This window comes from Euleptes europaea, chromosome 1, assembly GCF_029931775.1.
Source record: "Euleptes europaea isolate rEulEur1 chromosome 1, rEulEur1.hap1, whole genome shotgun sequence".
NCBI lineage: Eukaryota > Metazoa > Chordata > Lepidosauria > Squamata > Sphaerodactylidae > Euleptes > Euleptes europaea.
Genome location: NC_079312.1, coordinates 167,097,072 through 167,123,347, shown reverse-complemented (window position 1 = coordinate 167,123,347; position 26,276 = coordinate 167,097,072). Strand labels below are relative to the sequence as shown.

General features: G+C 44.7%; 2 protein-coding genes across 2 annotated transcripts in view; one reads left to right on the top strand and one right to left on the bottom strand.

Moving 5' to 3' along the window:
* The window catches only part of SENP1 (SUMO specific peptidase 1), a 35,628-nt gene extending 19,993 nt beyond the window's left edge, over positions 1-15,635 (bottom strand). The window contains exons 1-7 of the mRNA XM_056849331.1: positions 15,632-15,635; positions 14,496-14,626; positions 13,813-13,897; positions 11,734-11,893; positions 8,737-8,905; positions 7,181-7,284; positions 5,385-5,635 (exon numbers count right to left, since the gene is read on the bottom strand). Coding sequence (XP_056705309.1) covers positions 5,385-5,635; positions 7,181-7,284; positions 8,737-8,905; positions 11,734-11,893; positions 13,813-13,897; positions 14,496-14,626; positions 15,632-15,635 — 904 coding nt within the window. The remainder of the gene's footprint in view (positions 1-5,384; positions 5,636-7,180; positions 7,285-8,736; positions 8,906-11,733; positions 11,894-13,812; positions 13,898-14,495; positions 14,627-15,631) is intronic.
* Positions 15,636-23,277: 7,642 nt separating this feature from the next.
* Positions 23,278-26,276, top strand: part of PFKM (phosphofructokinase, muscle) — a 60,211-nt gene continuing 57,212 nt past the window's right edge. The window contains exon 1 of the mRNA XM_056851785.1: positions 23,278-23,420. The gene's annotated coding sequence lies outside the window, so the exon portion shown is untranslated. The remainder of the gene's footprint in view (positions 23,421-26,276) is intronic.

The following is a 26,276-nucleotide window of genomic DNA, read 5'->3' as shown; positions in this document are numbered from 1 at the left end:
GCACCTGGAAAGCTTGTACTGCTAATTAATGCCTGGTGGTGGCATTGTATATAAGTGTAAGACTCTGTGAGTCTGTGTCGGGAGTTAAGGTGGAGAGAGTGTGTATATAGCACTGTAAATAAACAACTGCATTTCTATAAGCTCTAGTGGTTCTGGTGGTCATTCCTGGACATTGGCACAATATGCCAGCTCTCGCGTCAGGGTTATGGGCCCAGTCTGCTACGCCTCACAGGACTAGTGGGAGTAGCACAGCAGCATCCAGGATTCCAGAAGCCATAGCAGCTAAGGAAGCAGGCAGGTTGAGTGGAGTTATGGCTCAATCTCAGTTACCTGTGGAAAAGCTGACCTCAGACAACTATGCTACATGGTCGGTGAGATTGGAACATTATCTCAAGCGGGAGGCTCAGTGGGCAGCCGTAGAGCAGGTGCCTGTAACTGCGATAGAGCGGGAACGGGACAGTAAGGCTCTAGCAAACATAATTCTGTCAGTAGACAATAGCCAGTTAGTCTACGTGGCAGGGAAGCCAAATGCTTGAGAAGCGTGGGAAGCTCTGAAGACCATACATCTTCGGACTTCAGCCAGGATTATCCTCTCATTAACGAGGGGGCTGTACAGAAGCCATAAATCACCCTACACGCCTGCAGCCGAGCACCTCAGAAGTCTAGCGGAGCTATTCAGACAGCTAGAGCTGAGGGGGAAGAATTACTCTCCAGAGGACAGAATGCATATCATGTTGGGGTCTTTGGATGACAGCTACCATGTGTTAATAACATCCCTGGAGTGTATGGACGCGGCACAGTTAACACCTGAATACGTGTCGGGACGGATCCTTGAAGATGAAGCAAGACGGTGGGAGAGCCAGGACCAAATGGCCGCAGCCCAGGCGAGACCGCATCAGGAGATAAAAGCAGCTCATCAATCGTCGCGGCAGACAGCAGCCCCGCAGTTGGGAGTACACCCCAGAGAGGGACCACCCAGATAGCCAATGCCAATAACAATGCCAAAGACATCAGCCGAGCTGAGGGGCCATACCGGAGGGATGGCGTTCTACTCTGCGCAGACAAAGCAAGCCCGTGGAGCTGAGCGGAGGAGTGGAATCTTCAAGGAGGAACCGGAGGAACATGTGCTCTTTGTGAAAAAATGCTTCAGCTGTGGATCAATGAAGCATTTCAAAAGAGATTGCCCTAATGAACTGGCAAGGAGGCGTCTGAGAAAACAGCCTGGAAATTCCTTGTATACCTCAGTTGTGCTGGCAGAGACTGGAGAAGTGGACAGTCTGTGGCTCATAGACAGTGGAGCCAGCAAGATTTTTGTAAACCATGTTTCAAAGCTACAATCTAAAACATGTTCAGCCAAAACCCATGTAAGTTTGGCGGACGGGAAACGTTTGGAGGTGGAATGTGAGGGGGAGGTGTTTTTCCCAGCTTTAAAACACACATCCAGAGGAGTTTTATGTGTCCCAGGGCTACAGAATCATTTATTGAGTGTGTCATCTCTTGCTCAGGATGGTTTTACTGTGGTGTTTCAGGATAAAACATGCCTGATAAAGAAGCAAGAGGCTGTTCTGTTGAAAGGGAACATTAAACAGGAGTGTATGTGGTGCACAGTCCCCAGAGGAGTCATTTAATGCGGTGGAAGCATTAAATCCTAAGCTACATGACGGCTGTGTGCATCTCCTCCACAGAAGGCTTGGTCATGTTGCCTTCTCTACTCTAAAGAAAACCCTGGAGGCTTTAGGGGGTGACCTAAAGCTAAACAAATGCAATTCCTTCTTGGACTGCACGGTTTGCAAATCAGTCAAAAGTAGGAGGGGTCCAGTGGCAAAAGCCAGCAGCAGGGTTAGTAACCAACCCCTAGAGATTGTTCACATGGGTCTGAGTGGCCTCTATCCTGACAGTGTCTCCAAAAACAAATATGCTTTATGTATTGTGGACGACAGGACGCGTTTTGGCTGGATTTATCTCTTGAAGCAAAAGAGTGAGGCTTGTCAAACAATCAAATATTGGCTAGCCAGAGTTGAGAGGCAGTTAAACCTTGAAGTAAAAAAGATACTGTGTGATAGGGGTGGAGAATTCTTATCACATTCCCTGACTCAGTGGTTGGAAAGTAAGGGGATAGAGCAGAGACTAGCTAACCCCGGGGTCCCACAGGAAAATGGAGTCGCAGAGCGCAGGAATCAATATTTGCAATCAATGATGCAAGCTCTGCTGGAAGACTCACAGCTCAAACCTAGATTTTGGGGTGAGGCTATAAAGGTATCAAATTATTTAATCAACAGGTTGTGGACATCAAGCATCAATGACATTCCCTATAAGGTATTATATGGGAAGAATCTCTCTTTGAAACATCTGAGAGTGTTTGGGACAAAGGCATGGGTAAATGTTCCTTTGCATCAAAGGAGAAAGGGAGGTAAAAAGTCCAAGCCATTACTTTTCCTAGGTTATCAAAATGCAGCCAAATCTTACAGGTTTGCAGATACCCAGAATAAGATTACCTTCAGAAGGTCTGCTACATTTGGTGAATCTTTTAACTGGCCAAGGCTGAATGGGGAAGAAAAGGAGCTGGAGATAGTGCAGTTGCCTTTAAACGAGCAGGCAGAAACCCAAGAGATAAACATTTCCCCGCAGAGAACTCCCAGCAGGGAAGCTGCGAGCTCTGAGGAGGGGAGGCGAGGGAAATGGTGGTCAGACGCTCTGACAGAATTACAAAAGGAAAAGCTCCTATAAGGTTTGGGTACAACTGTGACTGTGAATTATGTGCAACTGCATGAACCGGCTAATTATCAAGAAATGCTTTCTCTGGGAGAGAAGGAGAGAGATTTATGGTTTGAGGTGATGAATTTTGAAATGGAAGCTCTGAAGGAGCATAAGGTGTTCACTCCCACATCACTGCCAAGTGGGCAACCGGTAATAGGCTGCAGGTGGATTTTCAAGGTAAAGAGGCTTGCAAATGGTGCTGTGCAGAGAAAAGCCAGGCTGGTTTGCAAGGGATATAGCCAAAGAAAATACCTGAGCTATGACGAAGTCTTTAGCCCCACGATTTGGGCTGAATCAGTACGATCTGTTCTAGCAGTTACAGGGTTAAAGAAGTTAGAGGTATGGCACTATGATATTAAAACTGCATACCTCAATGCTCCCCTGAAAGAAACAATTTTCATGGAGCAAATTCCCGGGTTTAAACTGACAAAGGGAGCCCAGGTGTTATGTCTTAACAAAGCTCTTTATGGTCTCCATCAGTCAGCAAAGGAAATGGTACAATTGCTTTGACAAAGCCATAAAGCAATTGGGATTTAAACAAAGTGTGGCTGACTCCTGTCTGTATTCAAGAAGCACGGGGCAAAGTGTGTCTTACTTGATTGTGTTTGTAGATGATATTTGTATGGTCACTAGTACAACACAAGAACAGATACAGTTTCAGAAGGAGTTGAGTACCAAGTTCAAACTGAAATGTTTGGGACCCATTCAAAGTTATTTGGGGGTGCAAGTGACTAGAGACAAGGAAGGGTTTTATTCCTTATCTCAACCAAGCAAAATACAGCAATTGCTGGAAAGGTTTAATTTGGCAAATGCAAATGCTGTGGAATACCCAATGGTCACAGGGTATGGGAAAGATGAGACAGAAGGGCAAGAAGAGTGTGACAGAGAACTGTATCAATCTCTAGTCGGTAGCCTTCTCTATCTAGCTTGCTAGACAAGACCTGATATCTATCAAGCTGTACACTGTCTCACAAAGCAAAATATGTCTCCAAAGCAAAGAGACTGGAAGGCTGCTAAGCGGGTTCTTAGGTACTTGAAGGGCACCGTGGATAAGCAGTTGCACTTAAGAGCAGAGGAAGGAAGCTTGACAGCTTATGCGGATGCTTCCTGGGCAGATGAAAAAGATTCAAGGTCCACCAGTAGGTATATTTTGTATCTAGGAAAGGCACCAATTCATTGGAAGTCCCAAAAACAATCATTCGTGACTACTAGCTCATGTGAAGCGGAGTATAGCGCCATTAGCGAGTGTGTGGGACAAGTAGAATGGTTTGTGTTCTTGTTGAAAGAATTGGATGTACAGTGAATGTGTTTTCTGACAATGAAGCAGCAAAAACTCTTGCCAACGAGCAATCTTTTAGAGGCAAGAGCAAACATGTTAAAATAAGGTACCAAAATGTGTCAGCTGCAGTAACAAATGGTCAGATAACTGTAATAAAGTGTACAGGTGAAACTAATATAGCAGATCTGTTTACCAAGGTGGTGGATCGTAACAGATTCTTGCAACTGTCCAAACTAATATGACATATATGAGAAGGAGTGTTGGAATATGCAAGGCTGTCATATTAGCTGTGACAGGCAGACTTAGATGGCATGGATCTAACTGTCAACCATAGGCTGACGCAATGGCCTGGAAAGCCCCTAGGAGGCCTGATTATACTGGCCAGATCAAGTTGAGGCCAGAGGCTGAGGTGTGATGTGGTGTTGCACCTGGAAAGTGACTAAGCATGTACTGCTAATTAATGCCTGGTGGTGGCATTGTATATAAGTGTAAGACTCTGTGAGTCTGTGTCGGGAGTTAAGGTGGAGAGAGTGTGTATATAGCACTGTAAATAAACAACTGCATTTCTATAAGCTCTAGTGGTTCTGGTGGTCATCCCTGGACATTGGCACAATCCGCCAGCTCTCGTGTCATAACCTTATTAGGAACCAAGTCCCACTGAAAGCAGGAACTGCTTACGTGTGAGCGGCATCCAGTTTGGGGCACAAATTTCCCTTCTGAAGAATGGGGATGGTGTCAGACCACGTTACAAGTTTATAGTGAGGAGGAACGAAATACCAAATCATGTGCCCATGGATGATTTGGAAACAGAGTGTAGTGATCACATCATTCAATTTACATCTATTGCTGTAAACAGCTATCACTTTCTCTAAATACCAATGGGCTTTCTCTGGAGCTCGGTTTAACGCCTTTCCATCAGCCCTGCTTAGTGGAAGATTCCAACGCTAGCCTATGGAGGCACGGTTATGCCCCTGCAGTGCCAATGCGATCGAGTTAATTGCTCACATTTTACTGAACTGTGAATTTTATAGGGACGTCAGAAATTGCCTGATCTCACCTCTGCTGTCCAGGTTCCCTGGATACACCAGCTACTCCAGCCCTGGTAGTGTTTTAATGGTGAATTTTCTAATTGAAGATAAGAATCCCACCATCTCGCATACAGTGGCGAAGTTTTGTTATGTTGCTACCAGAATACAGAGATCGTTCTGGCTATGTGAAACAGCTCGCTAATTGTGCCATTGTACGATTGTGTACTATTGTGATTACTTCTACTTTTTTACTGTTATGCTGGTAAATGACCGTATTTAATAAACCTATGCTAATAAATCTATGCATCTATTGCTGTTACCTTCAGGCTGCACATCCAAAGAGGGTGTGTTATTTTGCTGAATCGGCGTACTGCTGTCCTGAGGCTCAAAGGTAAGCCGCGACGGATAACTACCAAGGGGGCATGGCAGTGAATTGTGTGAGTGGTGCTCCGGAGTCCTGACGGCCTCGGGCAGCTGGTTGCCTGGAGTGAGGCCATAAACTTCAGCTGGTTTCCTGCTTTTCTTTTCATATTCTTTCACAAGGTTTTTACTGGAACTCACACATCGGGGCCTGAAAGACAAAACCGAACGGCGCAAAAGGATTTTCAAAACGTATCCTCATTGAATCGAAACAGATGCAAGCATGTCAAATTGGAAGATGAAGGGGCCGTGGCTCAGTAGCAAAGCCTCTGCTTGGCATGCAGAAGGTCCCAGGTTCAATCCCCAGCATCTCCACTTCAAGGGACTAGGCAGGAAGGTGATGTGAAAGACCTCTGCCTGAGACCCTGGAGAGCCACTCCCTGTCTGAGTAGACAATACTGACTTCGATGGACCAAGGGTCTGATTAAGTATAAGGCAGCTTCATGTGTTCATGATACTGGGAGAAAAATAGAACAAAATATATGGAATAAATTATGGATGACTCAAACAAGGAAGACTGTATCAGCAGCCCTTAGGGGGAATTCTTTGAAACTACTACAACGATACTACTCCAGTGCGTCTTGCAAAAATAAGCAATACAAATAATAAAAAAGGATGGAGAAATTGCAACCCTCAAGGTGAGTTTATCCTTATGTGGTGGTCATGCCCTGTAGCATCAGTTTTGGGGGAAATTATTCTTAGAAATGACAAATATTACGCATCAAACCATCCATGCTACATGAGCATTGGCTCTGTTGACAATCTGGGGGGGAACAAAACGGAAAAGTGGCATCCAAGGGGTTAATAGTGTTTATGTTGATGGCAGCCCGTAGGGTAATAGCAAAATGTTGGAAAACCGCAGAACATTTAACACTACTGTCTTGGTATTTCAAACTGTGGCAAATAGCTATGGCAGAAAAAAATTGACACATCAACTTAAGAGTAGTCAAAGGTAAAGCTAAAATATCAGATTTCTATGAAACGTAGCATGGTTTTATTTCATACGTGAATCAGAAAGGTATTCAGCATCTAAGGCCTTCCTTAGATTATGGAAAAGGAATTAAGTCCAAAATATATAAAGATTTTTAAAAAACCCAATACCATCAATGAATTCCTCTCTTATCTGTAATTGCAAGATAAATTGGAAAATGTGTTAAATACTTAGCCCTCTGTCAATACTCTGATTCAACTTTATGTATGTTGGGCTTTTTAAATTATATAGCTTCTAGGTTTGTTTATTAAAAAGTTTGTTATTGTTGTTTGGGTGGTGGTTTCCTGTTGGGAAATCAATAACAAATTTAAAAGAAAAAAAAAGAAAAACGAAATTTTCCTTTATCCCTTAGAAGCTTTTTGATCCATTGATCTTGAGCAGCATAATTTTGAATCTAATGTTTGAGGGATATAAGGACTGAACTTGGGATCCCTAATAAAAAGGCATTATATCAGACACAGAGGCATTGGATTTATGTACTAAAAGAGGAGAGAGATATCATGCTCTGTCCTCACAGAAATGGCACAGAAATTAGCACATGAGCTAATGAGTCAATGGAGCCAGACCAGCAGGGACAAGTCCTTTCTGAGTATGGTAAATTCAAAATTCTGCCTTGCATAACCATTGAAGATCAGAGCTTCCAAAAACCAACTGTGAACACAATAAAGCTGGCAACCAGCTAGAAAACACATTTCCAAGACTCACAGGTGGAGAGAGAACAGCGAAGAGGGCTTGGAGGTGCAGAACTTTTTTCCTGTAACCATTTGGAGCAGCTGCCTGTAAACTTCTTTCTCTTCCTCTCGAACAGTCTGGGGAAGGGGGGAAAAACACAAGGGCAGTTTGCAAGTAACTCACGAAACTCTGGATTCACGCAGACGTGGAGAGCCCAGCATGGTGTAATAGTTAAAAGTGGTGGTTTGGAGTGGTGGACTCTGGAGAACCGGGCTTGATTTCCCACTCCTCCACATGAGCGGTGGACACTAATCTGGTGAACTGGGTTGGTTTCCCCACTCCTACACATAAAGCCAGCTGGTGGACCTTGGGCTAGTCACAGTTCTCTCCGAACTCTCTCAGCCCCACCTACCTCACAAGGTGTCTGTTGTGGGGAGGGGAAGGGAAGGTGATTGTAAGCCGGTTTGATTCTTCCTTAATTGGTAGAGAAAGTCGGAATATAAAAACCAACTCTTCTTCAATGTTTCTTCATGCTTAAGCAGAGAAATTTAACTTAAAAAAATGACCTGAGCCTCTGTAAGTCAAACATGCTGATAAAGGCTTACTATTAGAATGTTTCAGCCCTGCTTTTTCAACTTTAAAAATGTTCAAGATGACTAAATAATCAGAAACCAAAATACAAACTAGAATTACATAAAGAAAGAGTCGTCGAGGCTGGTTAGAGCTGAAGATCCGCATTCTAGTTTGTATTTTGGTTTCTGATTATTTAGTTGTCTTGAACCTTTTTAAAGTTTGAAAAATCAGGGCTGAAACATTTTAATATTTAAAATACTGCTCGAAAAGCAAAGAGCAGTTTGGTCCACATGTCATGAAGCTGGAGTGGGATCAAATATTTTGGGTGGCAGTGGTTTCCCTTCAACATCCGGGGCGGGGGGAGTCTATAGAAGGAAACGTTTGCCACACACAAAAAGTGTATCCAACCACCCATTCTCCACTGGGGAAAGGCTTGAGTGTGTGTGTGATTTTTTGCAGATTTCTATTACAGTTCCACACCAAGTGTGGTCTGGATCAGCGTTCTCAAACCAGCCCAATATAAAGGAAGTGAGAGATCTGGATTACTTGTCTGTAGCATGTCCAGTTCTCAAGGCGCCTCTCCATTCCAAATCCGTATTTACAGCAGGCAAAAAAGCAGCCAATGATCTGTCTGGCTGTTTCAGATCAGTATGTCAACTTCAGCCCTACTCATTCTAGCCGTTCATGCGGACACCTCTCTACTCTGCACGCTCTCTTTTCCTGAACCTTTCCACCCCTCTACCTCTGACATTTCTTGGCGGCATTCTCTCTCCCAATTCTCTCGCCCCTCCATTTCCCTGTGCCATCTATGTGCCCTGACTGTAGAAGCAGAGCTAGAGATCCTGAGGTCCATTTTACCTTTCTGTGACATTGCACTACCTGACAAAATCATTGAGAGAGGCCTCATCACCACCACACAGTGTGTGGCTACAACACAGCTCATCTTGTGTGTGTATAGAGACCTTTCCCACCCAACAAAAACCCAAGCATAAGCATCTCAAATCCCTTTTGCTCACCTCTTCTGCCGTACTGATGAACCTTCTCTGGGATTTCTTGGGACTCTGCAGGCGACAGCACGAAGCGTTCCATGACGGACTGCTGACAGGCTTGATCGGAAATGATTTTTCATAGGCAGAAATGTGGCAATGATGGTTGGATTTCCCTGCCAAGGAGTTTGATGTCCCGCTGCAGAAAGAGACCAGCCTGTGAGTTGGTTTGGCAAGTGTGACAGTACCAATTTTTTAAATCTAGATGCTGCACACTCAAGCAGGAAATTAGAGCCATTGTCTTCCACTGTCTTTTTTTTTTTGAAAACATTTTTTATTTTTCAAAATATTTTAACAAACTATTTCAACAATATACTCAATTTATCAATATAGAAAAAGAAAAGTTCACACTATAGTTGAAAGTATATCTTTGTTATAAAATATAAAATAAAAAACTTCCCCTTCATCTTCTTCCATCCCATTATAAACTGATTAAGTCTTTTGCATTAAAAATTCTAATCCTAAAATTGTTTAATACTTTTGATCAATATCAATTCATCTGTAGTTATAAAATATTTCAAATCAAATATTCTTATTTCATCATTTTTTAAAACTAAATATAGTATAACAATTAAGAATTTTAATTATCAAACATTAAGTATAATGATATACAGTTATTGAAGATTAAAACAAAGTTAATATACCACATTGCTTCAACTATATCTTTGAAAAATGGATTAGATTAATGAATAACCTTCAAGTTTCCCCATTTGAAGTTCAGTTTCACAGTAAACCCTCCATGCCTCCCATTCACCCATAAATTGAACATTGACTTTTTGATTTATCAATGCCGTAAGTTTAGCCATTTCCGCTATTTTGTCTTCCACTGTCTTTAGGGGAGCGGCAGTGGCTCAGTGGTCGAGCATCTGTTTGGCATGCAGAAGGTCCCAGGTTCAATCCCCGGCATCTCCAATTAAAGGGACTAGGCAAGTAGGTGATGTGAAAGACCGCTGTCTGAGATCCTGGAGAGCCTCTGCCGGTCTGAGTAGACAATACTGACTTTGATAGACCAAGGGTCTGACTCAGTATAAGGCAGCTTCATGTGTTCACATACTTTGGTGGGGGAAGTTGAGCCCTGGGATGGTGGATCTGCATAGACTAATAGCCATGTAGGTTGGGAAGGGAACCTGAATTGTTGAGGTGATGAAATAGCCTTTCCTGCCACTTCTCTCCGAGTTCTGCTAACGGAAGAGGGCAGAGAGAGTCTTTTTGCCCTCACACTCCACCTCATTCAAGCTCGACCCACATGGCGGTTAGTTCCTGCAGGTCCCTGAATTTTGAGAATCAACTTTCCCAGTCTGGATAAGATTTCTGGGTGGGGGGGGGGAGTGCAGGGATGGTTCACGATCCCTGTGCTCAGATTACTGAGTTTAACCCAGAGAAACGAAAGGGCCTCGGTATATAACTTAGGATGCGTTTATTTTAAAACTGATGGTCCAAATGATAAAAACTGTATTAAAACTGTATTGCCGACTATCTTCATTTTACACATCCGGTCACCAGATGGAGCTGGATTCCTGGATTGTACAGGTTTTACAGGGAAGCAGGCAGGAACTGAAACGCGACACATCCCATAGCCAAGTCCGCACAAGGCAGGGGGCAGCGGAAGGAGATGTGAAGAACAGCACAACTGGGGGGGGGGGGGGGAAGGGAGGCCATCCTTTGCCCTGTCCTTTTCACTCGCCCAACATCATATAAGTCATTTTATCTCCCGGCAGGGGCTACTTCCTATCCTGGAGCCCCACTAGAAGAGAAACAGTTTTTTTAAAAGGGAGTTTTAGAATGAGAACTCAGAAGGTTTTGCTTCCCCTCCCATAGGGCTGTCCTTCGACCCTCTACTTGGCAGGGACTCAAACCATACGGCTTGTCACCATCACAATTGTTTAGGCCCTCAAAGTTGCGTATCCAGGCTGCCCACATCCCAATTACTACAAAGCTCACAATTTCCCCCCCTCTTTACAGCCCCCTCCACTTTCACTTTCACTTAAACTTGGCCAGGCCTGAGTTCTACTGCTCTGTATGTGAAAACCTCATTGTACTCCATTCCACATCATAGCATCTTTGGGGGCAGTGGTGGTGGTATTCAGCCAACAATACAGCAGAAAGTTTTCTGGTGCACCAACTTAAGCACTCATGCTATGTGAAATATGTTGCTCCTTAGTATGAGGTACTTGTGTTCCTGCCTACCAAGTTGGGTACGACCAATGAGACTTTTAAGGTGTGGGACACAGGACTGTGACCGCTAAAGGGAATCTCCACATTCAGAAGCAGTAAACCTCTGAATCCCAGTGCCAGGAGGCAACATCAGGGGACTGCCTCGGCCTCTACGCCCTGTTTGATGACCGCAAAGTGGTAACCGTATTAGTCTATGGTAGTAAAATAAAACAGACGTCCCATGACACCTTAAAGACTAACAACATTTATTTCTATGAAAGGTCATAAAGAAACAGACATTAGTCTTTAAAGTGCCCCTGGAGTTATTCTATTATAGCCCTCTTTGGCCACAAATATCGTCCAGTATCCCACTGACAAGAACGTTCTTGGAATAGCAGCAGGTTACTTTTTTATTTGCAATGTCTGACACCGAGAGGCATCTTGGTGTAGACAAATGCCCTTCATTTAGTCCCGCCCTGTACTATAACCATAACTGCAGTTTTCATTTCTTAGGTGACTGAGTTGTGACTTGTTAGAAGGAATAACATTAATAGTGCCAAAAAGTAAGAAAATCCAGAGGACAAGCCAAGGACATCAACCCATGGACATCGAGGGGAGAATGCACTCCAGTAGTCCATTTGACTTAACCTTTACATTTAAAGAGCATGGCAAGAATTATTGTGGGAAGAACTAATTTTGTTGGCCAGGAATTACTTAGCTAATGAACTGATGAATGATTTTTACAATAATCTTTCTATTATACTGGGTATCCGTTATGAATACAATTTATAAGAAGTATGAAACTGTATGTACCTTGAGAGTTTGCGAGTTTCAAAATATGCACTCCGACTTGCTCTGGGCTTCTGTAAAACAGAACCAAGGGGAGCAATGCAACTCCTCCACTGGCCATTGGCACTCGCTTCAAATGTCCTCAGTGCTCCCGCAGCTTGATAGCTCTCAGGGGGTGAAATTTCTGCCAGGAAAGAAGTACTGAACAGTTAAGTGAGAAACTCATAGCCTCGCATCCAGGCTTCCGGTTACAAAAAGATGTAACCATCTCAAGCACTGCTGGCCTCCACAGGAGTTCTATATAGGAACAAGCATTTTCTTATACAGTTGCTTTATTATCTTGAAAGGAATTAATAGAAATTTAAAAGGAGATTTTAAAAAAAAATTATTGCACCTGCAGTCTCACAAGCAGTTTGCCTCACCGTTAATCAAACTGGGCTGCTCCTGCACTGGTGTACAGTTGTTTAGTGTTTCAAGCAGCATTTGCATTATTGCAAGGGTTGCCAGCCTCCAGGTACTTAGTACAAAAGCATACACAGAAACCAATGTGCACAAGGAGTATAACAAAATGCAAAAATGTATTACATGCCAATAAAGCAAGTATAAATCAACTATGTACAAACACTGAGATGCAATAAATATGATTATGTAAGTCCCATGTCTGACACTCTCTCACAAATCTTCTTGTTTTACAGGTGCAGGTCAGAGACATTTCTCTATTGGATATATTCTGGGAGGAAGACAGCTGTTTTCAAGTTCTAATTCTTAATCAGTCCCTCTTCATATCCATCTTAGAACCTTTACTAACTTGATTGTATCCAGCTGGGAACCTTTGCAAGTCAGACCAGGAAGGGATTGGAATTTGTAACATGAGATACAAAATGGATATGAAGAGGGACTGATGAAGAATTAGAACTTGAAACAGCTGTCTTCCTCTTCCTCCCTGACAAGGGGAGCACACCAGAATATATCCAATAGAGAAAAGTCTCTGACCTGCACCTGTAAAACAAGAAGATTTGAGAGAAAGTGTCAGACATGGGACTTACATAATCATATTTATCGCATCTCAGTATCTGTATATAGTTGACTTATACTTGCTTTTTTGGCATGTAATACATTTTTGCATTTTGTTATATTCCTTGTGCATATTGGTTTCTGTGTATGATTTTGTACTACGTACTGATACACACGGAAGTGTTACTTTGTATATAACCTCTAGGGAGATCTCCCACTATTACAACTGATCTCCAGCCAATAAGAGAAAATGGCCTGGAGAAAATGGCTGCTTTGGCAATTGGACTCTATGGCATTGAAGTCCCTCCCCTCCCCAACCCCCCCCCCTCCTCAGGCTTTGCCCCAAAAATCTCCAGGTATTTCCCAACCCGGAGCTGGCAACCCTAGTTATTGCCTTTGATGTGATCCCACTATATACAATTATGGGGGGGAGGGCTTCACCCTTTAACTTGGCGGTGGCCATCTAGAACCCTTGGCACCAAATCCAGAAAAGACCATTCTAACAGGCTGCCAAGTTGTTATGTATCACGTGGCCAAAGGTTTGCCCAGTTTCACCAGTTGCAAGAGTTTTCAGAGCAAGCACGGTGCAGTTATTAGAGTGTCCGGCCAGGATCAGGGAGACCCAGGTTCGAATCCCTGCTCTGCCATGGAAGCTTGATGGGTGACACTGGGCTAGTCATATGCATACTCAGCTTAACCTACCTTGCAAGGCTGCTATTGTTTGGGTAAAATAAAGGGCAGAATGCTGTAATAGAGACTTTGGGTCTCTATTGGGAAGTAGAATGGTATCAATAAAGTAAATAAATAACTAAGAGTGGGTTAGGGTCAAGCTACCAATTTCTAGCTAAGTTCATCTCCAACCACTTCATGTTTCAACAAGGACTCAATTTGCTTTGATAAAAATGAACTTTCTTATTTAACAAGAGGGCATGACTCAACAGTTTAATTGCAGTAAGGCAGCCATGCCCTAGAACTTTGAGAGAATTAACTTCAGCATAGGTACTCTCACCAAAACAATTTCATTGCGCTGCTACAATCTGCACCCATTTTGAAGGATCCCTGAGCTGAAGCCAACACAGCCTGTCTCACCTGAACAATAATTGAGACTACATGAGGCATTTGCAGTTGGACCAGTGAAAGGTCCCTCCAGACTGCCAAACTTGTCTGATGAAAACTGAAACAAAAAAAACACAAAAGATATTACTAGAATTAATCAGATCCATTATGCTCTGGGGCATAATAGGTGCATCATGCAGCTCTTTAAAGGCTACAAAAATACAAGTAAGTGTTTAAACATATTAAAACAAGCATTACACAGTAACCCTAGAATTTTGCAAGCTGAAACATGAAAGTGTCCTGTGAGCAATTATGTAAATTTAGGGAGTGACACAGGTAGGATGCTTTGCACAATTCTAGGTGTGGAAATTGTATTGCTTTAAGAAATTATTTAGATTTGGACGCTTATTGAGAAGATAAACAGGACAGAAAACATTTAGAGGAAGATTCTGGAAGGGCTTAGCATGGTTATTAGTTAGCAAAGAAGAGCTTGATGAATTCTGCAGCATTTTCAGCAATGACAGAATTCCAAGAATCTTTTATACAAGTTTATTTTGCATGAAATCAAACCCAGTTTTATTTGAACTCCCCAAATTAATCCCTCATAAGTTTTGATTGGGAGATAACAGAAAACTATTTCTGAACTAATCTATGCATTCATTTACAAAGACACACCCCTCGCACTGGTAAGAAAGCAAATGTACCGATTCCCAAACCTTGTTGCCAGACAACAGAAGATGATCCCCTGAGAAAGCATCTTGTTGTAGAGGATGGGCCTTGAATTTAGAGGTGTGATTTGCTAACGCGTAGTCTCCGGCATCCACCTTCATCAAATCAGCAGTTTCATCTGAAAGAAAGAAAGCTTCTTAGCGCGTGACTCTTGGATGGAAAGAGAGGATACGCAATCCCAAGACGGCTCCACTTCTACAAGCACCACTGAAGCCAACACCAGTTGAACAAAAACACAGCCATTCTGTTGCAGAAGTCCTCATCTCAGTGGGACTTGTAGAACAGAAAGGTTTCCTCCCAGACTATGAAGTATTGAGAAAACAAAGAAGTGCGATAAAATAGGCTATCTTGGACTGTGCAAAGAACAGCCGCTGTACCGAAAACGAGGCAACATGTGAGCTTCCCCCCCAATTACTTATTACTTTCTTCATGTGGCAATGAAGATAAACCTGACAAACACACCAAGCTATCAAGAATTCATTCAAATTGTAATATAGTATCTACTAACATGGATATAGTGACCAGCTTTCATTTTCCAAGGTGCAGTACACACTTTCTAGAAAGCTAAGTAAAAACAATCACAGGCCATAAAAGTAATCCCTATCCCTTATTCATAAACGGATTCAATAGAGTAGCATTGCAGCTGCAGTACAAAGATTCATAGAGTTGGAAGGGACCACCAGGGTCATCTATTCCAACCCCCTGCACAATGCAGGAAATTCACAACTTGTGCCACTAAACTCAAAGCCTGATAGGAAAGCATCCTGCCTGCTCCCTATATGGCCAGCATACCATTTGCAAAAGCCTGCATGGCCACAGGAAGATTGCCCAATGGGTTACTAGCAGGGCCTGCCCCCTTTATGGCCAGAATACCATTTGCAAAAGCCTGCATGGCCAGATAAAGACTGCCCAATGTGGTATTAGCAGGGCAGATGGGAACCTACCTCCCTGTTGCTCCTCCCAAAAGCAGGCAATGCAAATTGCCTTTTCTGAAGAGCAAGCATTGCCATGGCAAGGGTGAGGAAGCCACTGGCTAAAGACTGGTTCCAACGCCGGAGCCAGAGGCATTATGCCTCCTGTAGTCTTGACAAAGGCTATAAATGTCGGTATGAAAAATACTCACCCATGACGGCAACTGCTCACATAACTGACAGATGGCTTAAACATTAAATGCCTGAAAAGAAAGCAAGTGCATTATATAAAACTGGCACCCCAGTGGACGCAGAACTCAAATAGAATTTTTGTCTAGTACAAACACCCTGTTTCCTGAACATGTAGGGCAGAAGCTGGCAAGGTCTGGGGGTAAACAAGGATTTTAAGAAAAACGAGAACAAACCATTACTATGAGTGTACTGAATGAAAAACTAGATGCTTCACAATGAACAGAAATACATTATTTAAAACACTGTTTCTGTCCTTTGGAAATTTAGAATCAGAATCTGTGGCTCTTTGAAACACAAATTCTAAACAAGGGTTCACTAATTATTATGTTATCTCATGCACATCGCTGGATTATTGATTTTGACTGCAGCATCGTGCACATTTGACATTTCATACTATACTGTTGGGGTCCCCAATGTGGTGCCTGGGGGCACCATGCCGCCCTATGACACCTTTCCTGGTGCCTGATTTACTGATTTTCAAAGAAATGAACTACTTAACTGTGTCCAAGACAGGCTGTTTGTTAGCATAAGGAAGATATGTAAGTACATGACACTCCCTTCCCGATAGGCCCATTCTGGTGTCACAATTAGGGTAGATAAAAAGATTCCCTTGCACACACACTTTTAAAAGTCTATGGGAATGTTCTCTGAATCCATGCTGTATAATGTAAATTAATTAATAAAACAGGACTTACTTCCAAGTAGACCAGCTTAAGACTACTCACAAGGCAAAACAGACTATCCTCTCTTCTCGCCAGACTGAAAGGATGAGATGGGAAAGAACTGGGCATACAGAAGGGAGACAAAGGAGTAGATTTAGTGCCATAAAATTTTTCATGTGCTTAAGATATCACAATAGATCCTGGGGACATAACACAGGACTAATGAGATAAAGTTACAGCAGTCATTGCTACAGAGGAATATGCAAAATTCTGAGAAATATGGAAAAGGCAGGATGAGCATAATGTGAGGAAATGAAGCATGAGACAGACAGGAGACAACCAGGGAGTCAGCAGAAATAAGCAGAAATTCAGGTTAGCAAGCTGGAGAAATGCAGGAAGGATGCCACACAGCAATTTAGCATCAGAGAACAAAAATACTTTTATCTCCCTATCCAATCTGTTTGCAGAATATATCATAAGGCACACTGGATTAGATTTAGATGAAGGTGGAGTGAAAACTGGTGGAAGGAACATTAACAAATTGAGATATGCAGATGACACATTACTGGCAGAAAACAGCGAAGGCTTGAAACGACTGCTGATGAAGGATAACGCAGAAAGTACCAAAGCAGGATTACAGCTAAACATCAACAAGACAAAAGTAATGACTAAAGGGGAATTATACGACTTAGCTGACAATGAAGAAATTGTTCAAGATTTTCTGTCCCTTGGCTTCGTCATCAACCAAAAGGGAGACTGCAACCAAGAAATCAGAAGGAGATTGAGACTGGGAAGAGAAGCCATGACAGAGCTAGAAAAGATTCTTAAGTGTAAGGATGTGTCACCAAGATTGAAAACAAACCACACTGAAGACAGCTTTAGCAGTTTTAAAAAAGCAAGATGGGAAAGGAGGAAGACACAGAGATGTTCAAGGGTCTATAGTATGCTAGAGGGAGGGGGGCAGAATTTCCAAGTGATTTATCCTCTCCCAAGCAGTAGCTACACCACTTTGCATTTATGCAGTGCTTTGAGTGCTCAATGCCACGCACACTATTCTCAGTATTCCAAGCCTGCAACCCTCAGTAAAAGACACTTGGGTGGCTCAGCAGCCCTTACAACAACCCTATCAAATAGATTAGTACTATTATTTCCATTTTGTAGATGGAAGGTCTAAGATTACGGAAAATAGGCACTAACAAGCTAACGTGTATTTGGCCTTTTACCAACAGCTGTTTTTTACTGTGATCCCTTCCGAGAGTGCTTTGACTCTCAAAACCTTATATACCAAAAGTCTTCTTGGTCTCTATGGTGCTACTGGACTCAAATGTGGTGGGGTTTTATTGCTATTTATTGTGCTGCAAGCCAACCTAAGCTTCATACAAAAATATTTTTAACAAAAAAATCAAAGCCAGATGATTAATTTGCGGTATGGTCCAGCAAGCCTCATTAGGGTCGCATCTAGAGACAATGCCTGGATCAGCAGGTGGAGTTTCATCATGCCTGTTTTTTGTTGGGGGGGGGGGAGGATACCATGGACCTTCCCCCCCCCCAAAAAAAATCAGTGGGTTGAACACATGAAGCTGCCTTATACTGAATCAGACCTCTGGTCCATCAAAATAAGTATTGTCTACTCAGACTGGCAGCAGCTCTCCAGGGTCTCAGGCAGAGGTCTTTCACATCACCCACCTGCCTAGTCCATTTAACTGGCGATGCCGTGGATTGAACCTGGGACCTTGTGCATACCAAGCAGAGGCTCTACCACTGAGCCACAGCCCCTCCCCAAATTATATAGATCAAATCAAGCCTGAACTGACCCTAGAAGCTAAAATGACTAAACTAAGGCTGTCATATTTTGGTCACATTATGAGAAGAGTCACTGGAAAAGACAACCATGCTAGGAAAAGTTGACAGCGGCAGGAAAAGAGGAAGATCCAACAAGAGATGGATTGACTCAGTAAAGGAAGCCACGGCCCTCAGTTTGCAAGATCTGAGCAAGGCTGTCAAAGATTGGATATTTCGGTGGACGTTGATTCATAGGGTCGCCATGAGACGGAAGCGACTTGAGGGCACTTAAGTGTCAGCGAGGGCACCCAGTCGGGCCCCGGATAAGCAAGCTCCGTGCTGTTTCCCCCCCTCCCGGTCTCGTGGGAAAGTCTCTTCAGTTTGGGAGGAAGGTGTGAAGGCCGGAGGCACTAATACTTCCACTTCCTATTGTAAATCTGCTATCGGTTCTCAAGGTGTCAATTCTGCCGGAACCCTGGCATCTCTAGAAACTTGAAAGTACCCTAATGTTTTGCATTTCAAAGCCATTACGTGTAATCAATTCTAGTGTGTGTCCCCTATAAAGATAACCTGTATTTTCCCCATCTGTTTTCTGACCTTAAGTTTGTATAGACCTACTGAACCCGTTTGCTTTCTTAATAAAACTTTAAACTCTCTGCAACGTCTGGAGTGAAGCTTACTATTACTGAGATGCAACGAGGTACTGAAGTCTGACATTAACACACACAGAGGATGGCACCTGACGGGTCATGGGGTGGGGGAATACGAAGCTCTCACGCTCAAGAGAAGACCACCTTGACCCCCCCTCCGGCCAATCGGTTCTGGCGACCTCTGCTTCGTGTTAAGAATCTTACTCCAACCCCAACCCCCCCTGGAAATCCTGAGAAGGATGAGGTCGAAGAAGCCCGAAAGCCCATCATCTCTGTCTGGCTTCTGCCCAGTTTTGGAATCCCCGCCTTGCTGATGACAACACGAGGCTGGGTGCGACCGTTGAACACATGAAGCTGCCTTATACTGAATCAGACCCTGGGTCCATCAAAGTCAGTCTTGTCTACTCAGACCGGCAGCGGCTCTCCAGGGTCTCAGGCAGAGGTCTTTCACATCACCTACTTGCCTAGTCCCTTTAACTGGAGATGGCGGGGTTTTGAACCTGGGACCTTCTGCATGCCAAGCAGATGCTTTACCTCTGAGCTACAGCCCTTCCCCAATCTCAGGATTGTGTACCAGAGAAAAATCCTACTGAACATAAAACTCAGGAACAGGAACATGGGACTCAGCTATTAATGGACCCTTGGTCCATCAAAGTCAGTACTGTCTACTCAGACTGGCAGAGGCTCTCCAGGGACTCTGGCAGAGGTCTTTCCCATCACCTACTTGCCTGGTCCCTTTAAATGGAGATGCCGGGGTTTGAACCTGGGATCTTCTGCATGCCAAGCAGATGCTCTACCACTGAGCCACAGGCCCTCTCCAAGGCTCTCAGGCAGAGAGGACTTTCACATCACCTACTTGCCTGGTTCCTTTAACTGGAGATGCGGGGCATTGAACCTGGGACCTTCCGCATGCCAAGCAGAGGCTCTACAAACTGAGCCACAGCCCCTCCCCTTTCAAAGCGCTCTGGAAACGTGAGCAACGCCGCGATCCTAAAGAGAGTGACTCCGGCCTCAGCCCCCTCCAGACCGGGGTCCCCCTGCATAGGATCGCGCCGCGAGCCCCATCAGTCCTCTTTTTTTTTTTTATAAAATTTTTATTTTTTCCAAATCATTATACATTCCATTTCACATATTAAAAAGTATAATTCTTTAACTTCCCCTCTCCCCTGATCCTGCGAGCCCCATCAGTCCTCGAGCACCGGGCAGCCTCCGTTGCAAGTAGAGGCGACGTTAAAACCGGACTCGCACCCGAAGGGCCAAAAGGAAAAGCGGGCTATAAAGTTATGTAGAGAAAGGGGGTTCACGAAGCAGAGGAAAGGGGCAGCTGAGGGGCCCGGCCTCGGAGCTTGGGATCAGGGGGGAACGGGAGAGACACCCGGCCGGGGGCGGTTACCATGGTTACTGCGCCCCATTTCCCCCCCCCCCGTACCGGAAACGAAAGCAACGGCGGAGAAACAAACCGCGAAGACCATCCCTCACACCTCCTCAGGCAACGACTCTACCTCCTTCCTTCCTTTCTTCCCTTTCCCACCGGATTCGAAGAGGCGGGAACGTCAAGGCGAGGCGGAAGCGGAAGCGCTCGCCGACAGGTGCTCGCGCCTCCCGGTTCCGGGCCTACTCGCGCATGCGCGTTCTCCCTCTCTCTCTCTCTCTCGCTCTCTCTCTCTCCCCCTCGCTCCTCCCGGCGAAACAGAGAACGCGGCCGAAGGCGGGGAGAGCGGGAGGGGGCGTGGCTACAGAAAGGGGCGTGGCTACAGAAAGGATTCTCAGCGCGCGCCGGTAAGAGTCTGCAGCCGAGGCTGCTTTGCTCGGAATGGGGTTTTTTTTCCCCCCTTCCACCCGTGTTTCTGATAACGTGTGGATCTCAGTTTATTTTTAGTTTGTCGGGGCGGGGTGCGTGTGTGTGTCGCGTGGGTGCATTTAGGGCAATGATGCGTGGGAGGGTTTGCACATTTCCCCCCCTCCCCATCCAAATTCTCCAAACTCAACAATAAGCCCCCCCCCCCGTGCAGAGTTTTGAGGATTCGGATGGGGAAAATGCGCATCTAGAGAGCAGCAAATCCAAGGCAAAAAAAAACCATGCATAAATGGCCTTAGTTTCCTAGCTTTAAGTAAGTGGTATGCAGCGCCGGCGTTGCAAGCGGTTTGTCTTGCATTGCATTCCAAAGCATGCTGCATCCATTCTCGTGGAAGGTTTTGCATTGGATTTGTCACTCCATAGATGCACATTTCCCCCTTCTGAATTCTCAAAACTCTGCATGGGGGGCTTATTGTTGAGTTTTGAGAATATGGATGGGGGGGGAAGTGCATCTAAAGAGTGGCAAATCCAATGCAAAACCTTCCATGAATAAATGGCCAGTGTTGATAACCCCTGTTCTTCCGTGAGCTCGTCCAGTCAATATATCTAATAGTAAGCTGGCTGCCCCTCCACTCCCGTGTGAGTTATATAAGACACGAAACCAGACTACCCTACCTGTTTGTGCGCCTGCCTGTTTGTGCGCCTGCCTGCATGCGGGATATCCCAGGTATACTGGAAAAATACTGTATACTGTAAATTAAGCAGAAGGTGTGTGTGTGGTGGGGGGGGGGATGCTTGACAAACAACTTGATGGGGACTGAAAATGCCCCAGGAGGACTGGAAAGCTGAAGGCAAATCTGTGTTAGGCCTGCTCTAGATGTGCAACGGAATGAGGGGGCGAATAGCTGAGCATGGTCGGATGGGCTTTAACGCTTCATATTGCATTGCAGTTTTCAAAACTCCTCTAGGTTAGTAATGCCCTTTAAATGGAAAACTGGCGCGGTGGGCAGAGGTCCAGAACAGACCTTTCTTCAAGATGGACCACTTTTAATTTTGCAGGGATTTCTTGCATGATAAGCATGTGGTTTCTCCCGTCCCCCGTAGTTGTAGCCTATTTTACGGTTTAAAGGGGGGGAGGGGTTAGCTGGCTCAGGACCTTCAAAATTCCTGGGGAGGGGGGAGACTTTGGTATTTGCATGTCGTTTATTCCCTCCCCACTCATGCAAAATTCCTTATGGGATCCCTGTACCTTTTCAGAAAAACTGTCTAAGCTAGCCTGTTGGCCATCGGAGAGGAAAAAATGCCCCATCCCTTTAAACAGAGGCTTAATGGAATATTATATGTCTCCATTCCCTGAAATGTTTCAACTGCCCATTTCCATGCATGAATTCCCCCCTGCTAAAGGGACAGGACAGCTTTCTCCAGGCCTGTTACCAACCCTACATCTGGGGGTGGAGGCAAAGGGAAAACAGTATATTTTTCGTGTATTTTTGAACAGTGCCAAGTTGAGAATTGAGAAGGGGGCATGTGAATGTGTTTCCAAAGCAAGGATGATGAGTGAACTGTGAATGTATTAGCTTAGGATGGCGAATAGGAAATCTTTTTGGCCTGTGTGCAACCCCCCCCCCAACCCTGCAGTGTCTTTCTATGAAGATGTCGGGCTCTGGGATGAGAGAGCTGTGGGGTGTAATTAGCCAGCCTCACGAGGAGCAAGGTAAGGCCCAGCAATGCTGCCAATGCCCATGGGTACCCTAGCCCCTTGGGTGGAGAACCAGCCCTCTGCATTGACAAAACAGTCTGCTATGCAGTTGCCTAGCATGTGTGGCTAGCATTGCCTATCCTTGATCTAGGAGGAAGATGGGTTTGAGAGAGAATTTCTGAATGGGGCTGTCCCAGGAAAATGGCATGATGGTCTTGAGAATGAGCCTCAGGGTCAGTAAAGTAATGCCTAGCAATGTTAGATTTGTATATTGATTTTGTTGTCGTTGTGATGCTATGTCCCTCGTACAAGTCCTATTTAGATGTGATGCTTCCATAAAATCTAGATGCATGACATTCAGCAAAAAACCACCTCCCCCCACCAACATTTAATATTCTTAAGACTGTTCAGTGAACACATGATTAATTTTGTTGCTAAGGTTTATTATACATATATTTCGGGATAACCTGCTTGTACTTGACCGTGAGGGGTTGGTACCCAAAGGAAATGTATGTTTCCACCTGCTTGAGATAATTCATGTATTTTTTCCCCATGCTGTCTCCTTTTGTTTGGAAAGGGGTCAGTTATACCTTGTGCTGCCACGCTGATTTAAAGGAAATCTTCCTGATGTAGGGTTGACAACTTCAGATTGGGAAATTCCTGGACATCTGGGGGTGGAACCTGGTAAGAGGTGGGGCGAGGAGGGAGGGACCTCGGCCATAGAGTCTAATGCCATAGAGTCCACCCTTCAAAGCAGCCATTTTTCCCCAGGGGAACTGATTTCTGTCATCTGTAATTCCAGGAGACCGCCAGGCCCTCTTGGAGGTTGGAACCCTATCCTGGCTTCTAAGAGCAAATAAAGACTTGCATCTTCCAAAACTAGTCTCCAGTGCAGCATGACTGGAATCTTTTCAAAGGCCATGTCTTTTATATCCACCAACCAGGGAGCGGCACACCCTAAATAACTGTCAGGGAGGCCTGACACACATCTATAAATATCATACAGGAAAGCAGGCATGTCCCGGTTATGTGGGCTCCCCTGGATTTCTCTGTAGTAGGATCCAGCCTTTTCATTTCGGTGTCCCTTACCTTTGCAGCTGTTGTCTTCTTCTTTACCTTCTACTCCTTCTCTGAGGAAAAAGATAAGCAACCAGGTTAGTGAAGATCCGTTGGTTAGATCAAGGCAAAATCCTAGACGTGGATTGGCTGTTGCGGTTGTATTGAATAGAATTTACTCTGTTTCTTCATTTTAAAAGTGAAGAATGCACTGTTAAATTATGGAACTCCCTGAACTGGGATGTGATGGCTGCCAACTTGAAAGGGGAGTGGACATGTTCATGGAGGATAGGGCTATCCATGGCTAATAGTCAAAATGAGTACTAGTCATGATGCGTACCTATCCTCTCCAGTACCAGAGGAGCATGCCTATTATATTAGGTGTTGTGGAAGACAGGCAGGATGCTGCTGCGGTCGTCTTGTTTGGGGTCTTCCTAGAGGCACTTGGTTGGCCACCGTGTGAACAGACTGCTGGACTTGATGGGCCTTGGTCTGATCCAGCATGGTTTTTCTTATGCTCTTATGTTCTTATTCCTACCCCTAAATGAAAGTCTCAGTTCTAAGTTTGATTTGTGATCTTGGGCTAGTTCCACAGCATGCTTGAAGCGGGTGTTTGTGTGTGTGTGGTCTGTGTGCCTCCATACAACATTCGCTCGGCCTGTTTGCTATGGGGACATGTCTGTGACACGAACTGCTATCGATCAGCCATGCCAGATCCCATTTGGCACGAAATATGACAGCTGGCTCAGTTGGCACTGATGGCCTGCCGCCAAAGGGCTCATCGATCCAGTCGACGGCTTAAAGGGACGAGCTACAAAGCGACTGATTTACAGCAGGCTACCTTTCAATCCTGGGTTGGGGTTGGTAAGATTAAGCAAGGGCTAGAGAGGCAAGCCTGGAAGTGCATTAAGGGTAACGTGGCTTCTGTTTACATGGAGAGGAGCCTGGCCAAGAAGTCCAGAAAAGTCAGTAGCTTACACAACACCCATTTGTCACAAATGGGGGAGGGGCTGTGGCTCAGTGGTAGAGCATCTGCTTGGTATGCAGAACGTCCCAGGTTCAGACCCCAGCATCTCCAGTTAAAGGGACTAGGCAAGTAGGTGATGTGAAAGACCTCTGCCTGAGACCCTGGAGAGCCGCTGCCAGTCTGAGTAGACAATACTGACTTCGATAGACCAAGGGTCTGATGCAGTATAAGGCAGCTTCATGTGTTCATGCCTCGATTAATAATATGTGGCACCTTGAAATTGGGGAGTGGGGAGAACAACTAACCAACTTTGGGTTTACAGAAATGCCTTCGCCTGCAGTTCCCTCCGGAGCAGGCCTGCTCAGAATCATACTCAAGTCAGTTCAGTGGGGTTTACTTCCTGGAAAAGGTCTTTAGGGTAGCACTGTGGATCATCCCCAGGGGAATTTTACTTCCCGCAGATGGCCAGATAAGCGTCCGTTACAAGCCTTCTCAAGAAGGACTGAGAATGGGGGGCAACCACGTCAGTAACGCGAAAAACCTTTTATTGCGTTTCTGCCGTTTGCCTTTAACAGTAAATAAAACTGTATGACACTGTAAAAATGAAGAACGTGGCGTTATTTTGGTTTGCCTCCTGAGCTTAATAAAATACAAAATTACGCATGTTTGTGTGAAAACGGAACCAGAAGCGTATCGACACATCCACCTAGATCAATAGTTCTGAAACCTTTTAATACTTGGGGGGAGAGAAAAAACCCTGTGCCCCAACTAACGTTGGAGAGAGTCTGCCTTCTTACGCTCAAGAAGATATAAATAACTTTCCTCCCAAAATGATGTAATGGCAGAAACCCTGCTTAACATTCCCCCCTTCTCAGTATCCTTCCGTATTTTAGGGGATGCATTTGTAGTTTCTGGTTAATGGCGATTCTCAAGGAAATCCTGAAAGCTGTTAGCTATGTTAGAGGCTATATTAGGGGGTACAGTTTTGCTTCCTCTGAATGCTAGGGCATTGCCTATATTGGCAGGACAGTGAATAACATATGGGGGTTAAGGTGGTGGCAGTATGGGAGTATGGTGGCAGTATGGGATCCAGATGCGCTTCCTTCGAGCTGTTTAAATAAGAACTTATGTACCGGTAGTCAGTTGTATCTAGCAGTACCTACCACCAGTGATCCAAAAGCTGTTTTTTGCGTAACGTCCAGAAGATGGCAGTAGTGTTTCTCCCTTGATTGGTTCGTAACGTGGCTTTGCCAGCAATGTTGTCTTCTGGTATTCCTAATAGATTTGTTCAAATACGGGCCCAGTTATGTCAGGGCTTCCTAGGTCGTGGTGCAAAAAATATTGCACAGAAGCTTATATCTGCTCTGTGCCACAAATAGTCCTAAGACATGGCTGTGAAAAAGAGACTGAGATTATCACGTCGGGAGCGTAATTTGTTTACAAATGCAGCCACAGATTTAAGTTCCTCCTGAAAAATGAGGCTGCTTCTTGGTAGCAGTGAACATAGGTAAATAGCTTGTCTCTGTGACTCTGCAGACTTGGAAGTCAAAGGTTTCTAGTTCATAGTACATACATACATACGTTACAAAAATAGCATGCATGATTGATTTCCCGACTCAGTTGTGTTTTGATTTGTATAGAAACCAGTTCTTCTGTGCTTCAGCAGGGAGGCTAGCAGGCTTGAGGCAATACCCTCAACGTACTCAATGCTGATCCTGCAGGAGGAAGTGGAGGGGGGGCTGATGTTATGGATGCACAGTTGTTAGAGGGGTGGAAGTTATACCGTGGTCCAAGACTAAGCCTGCATAGATGCAGAGGACTCTAAAGAATAAGAGGGTCGCTCATTGTGCAACTTACAGTGTATTCCTAAGCATCCAGCTGTCCTCAGCCAGGGCCTTCTCAGCCTGGTGGAACTCTCTTAAGAAAGGGCTATTTATGTTTGATGGTGTTGGTAGCTGCCCTGAGCACAGCCTGGCCGGGGGAGGGTGGAG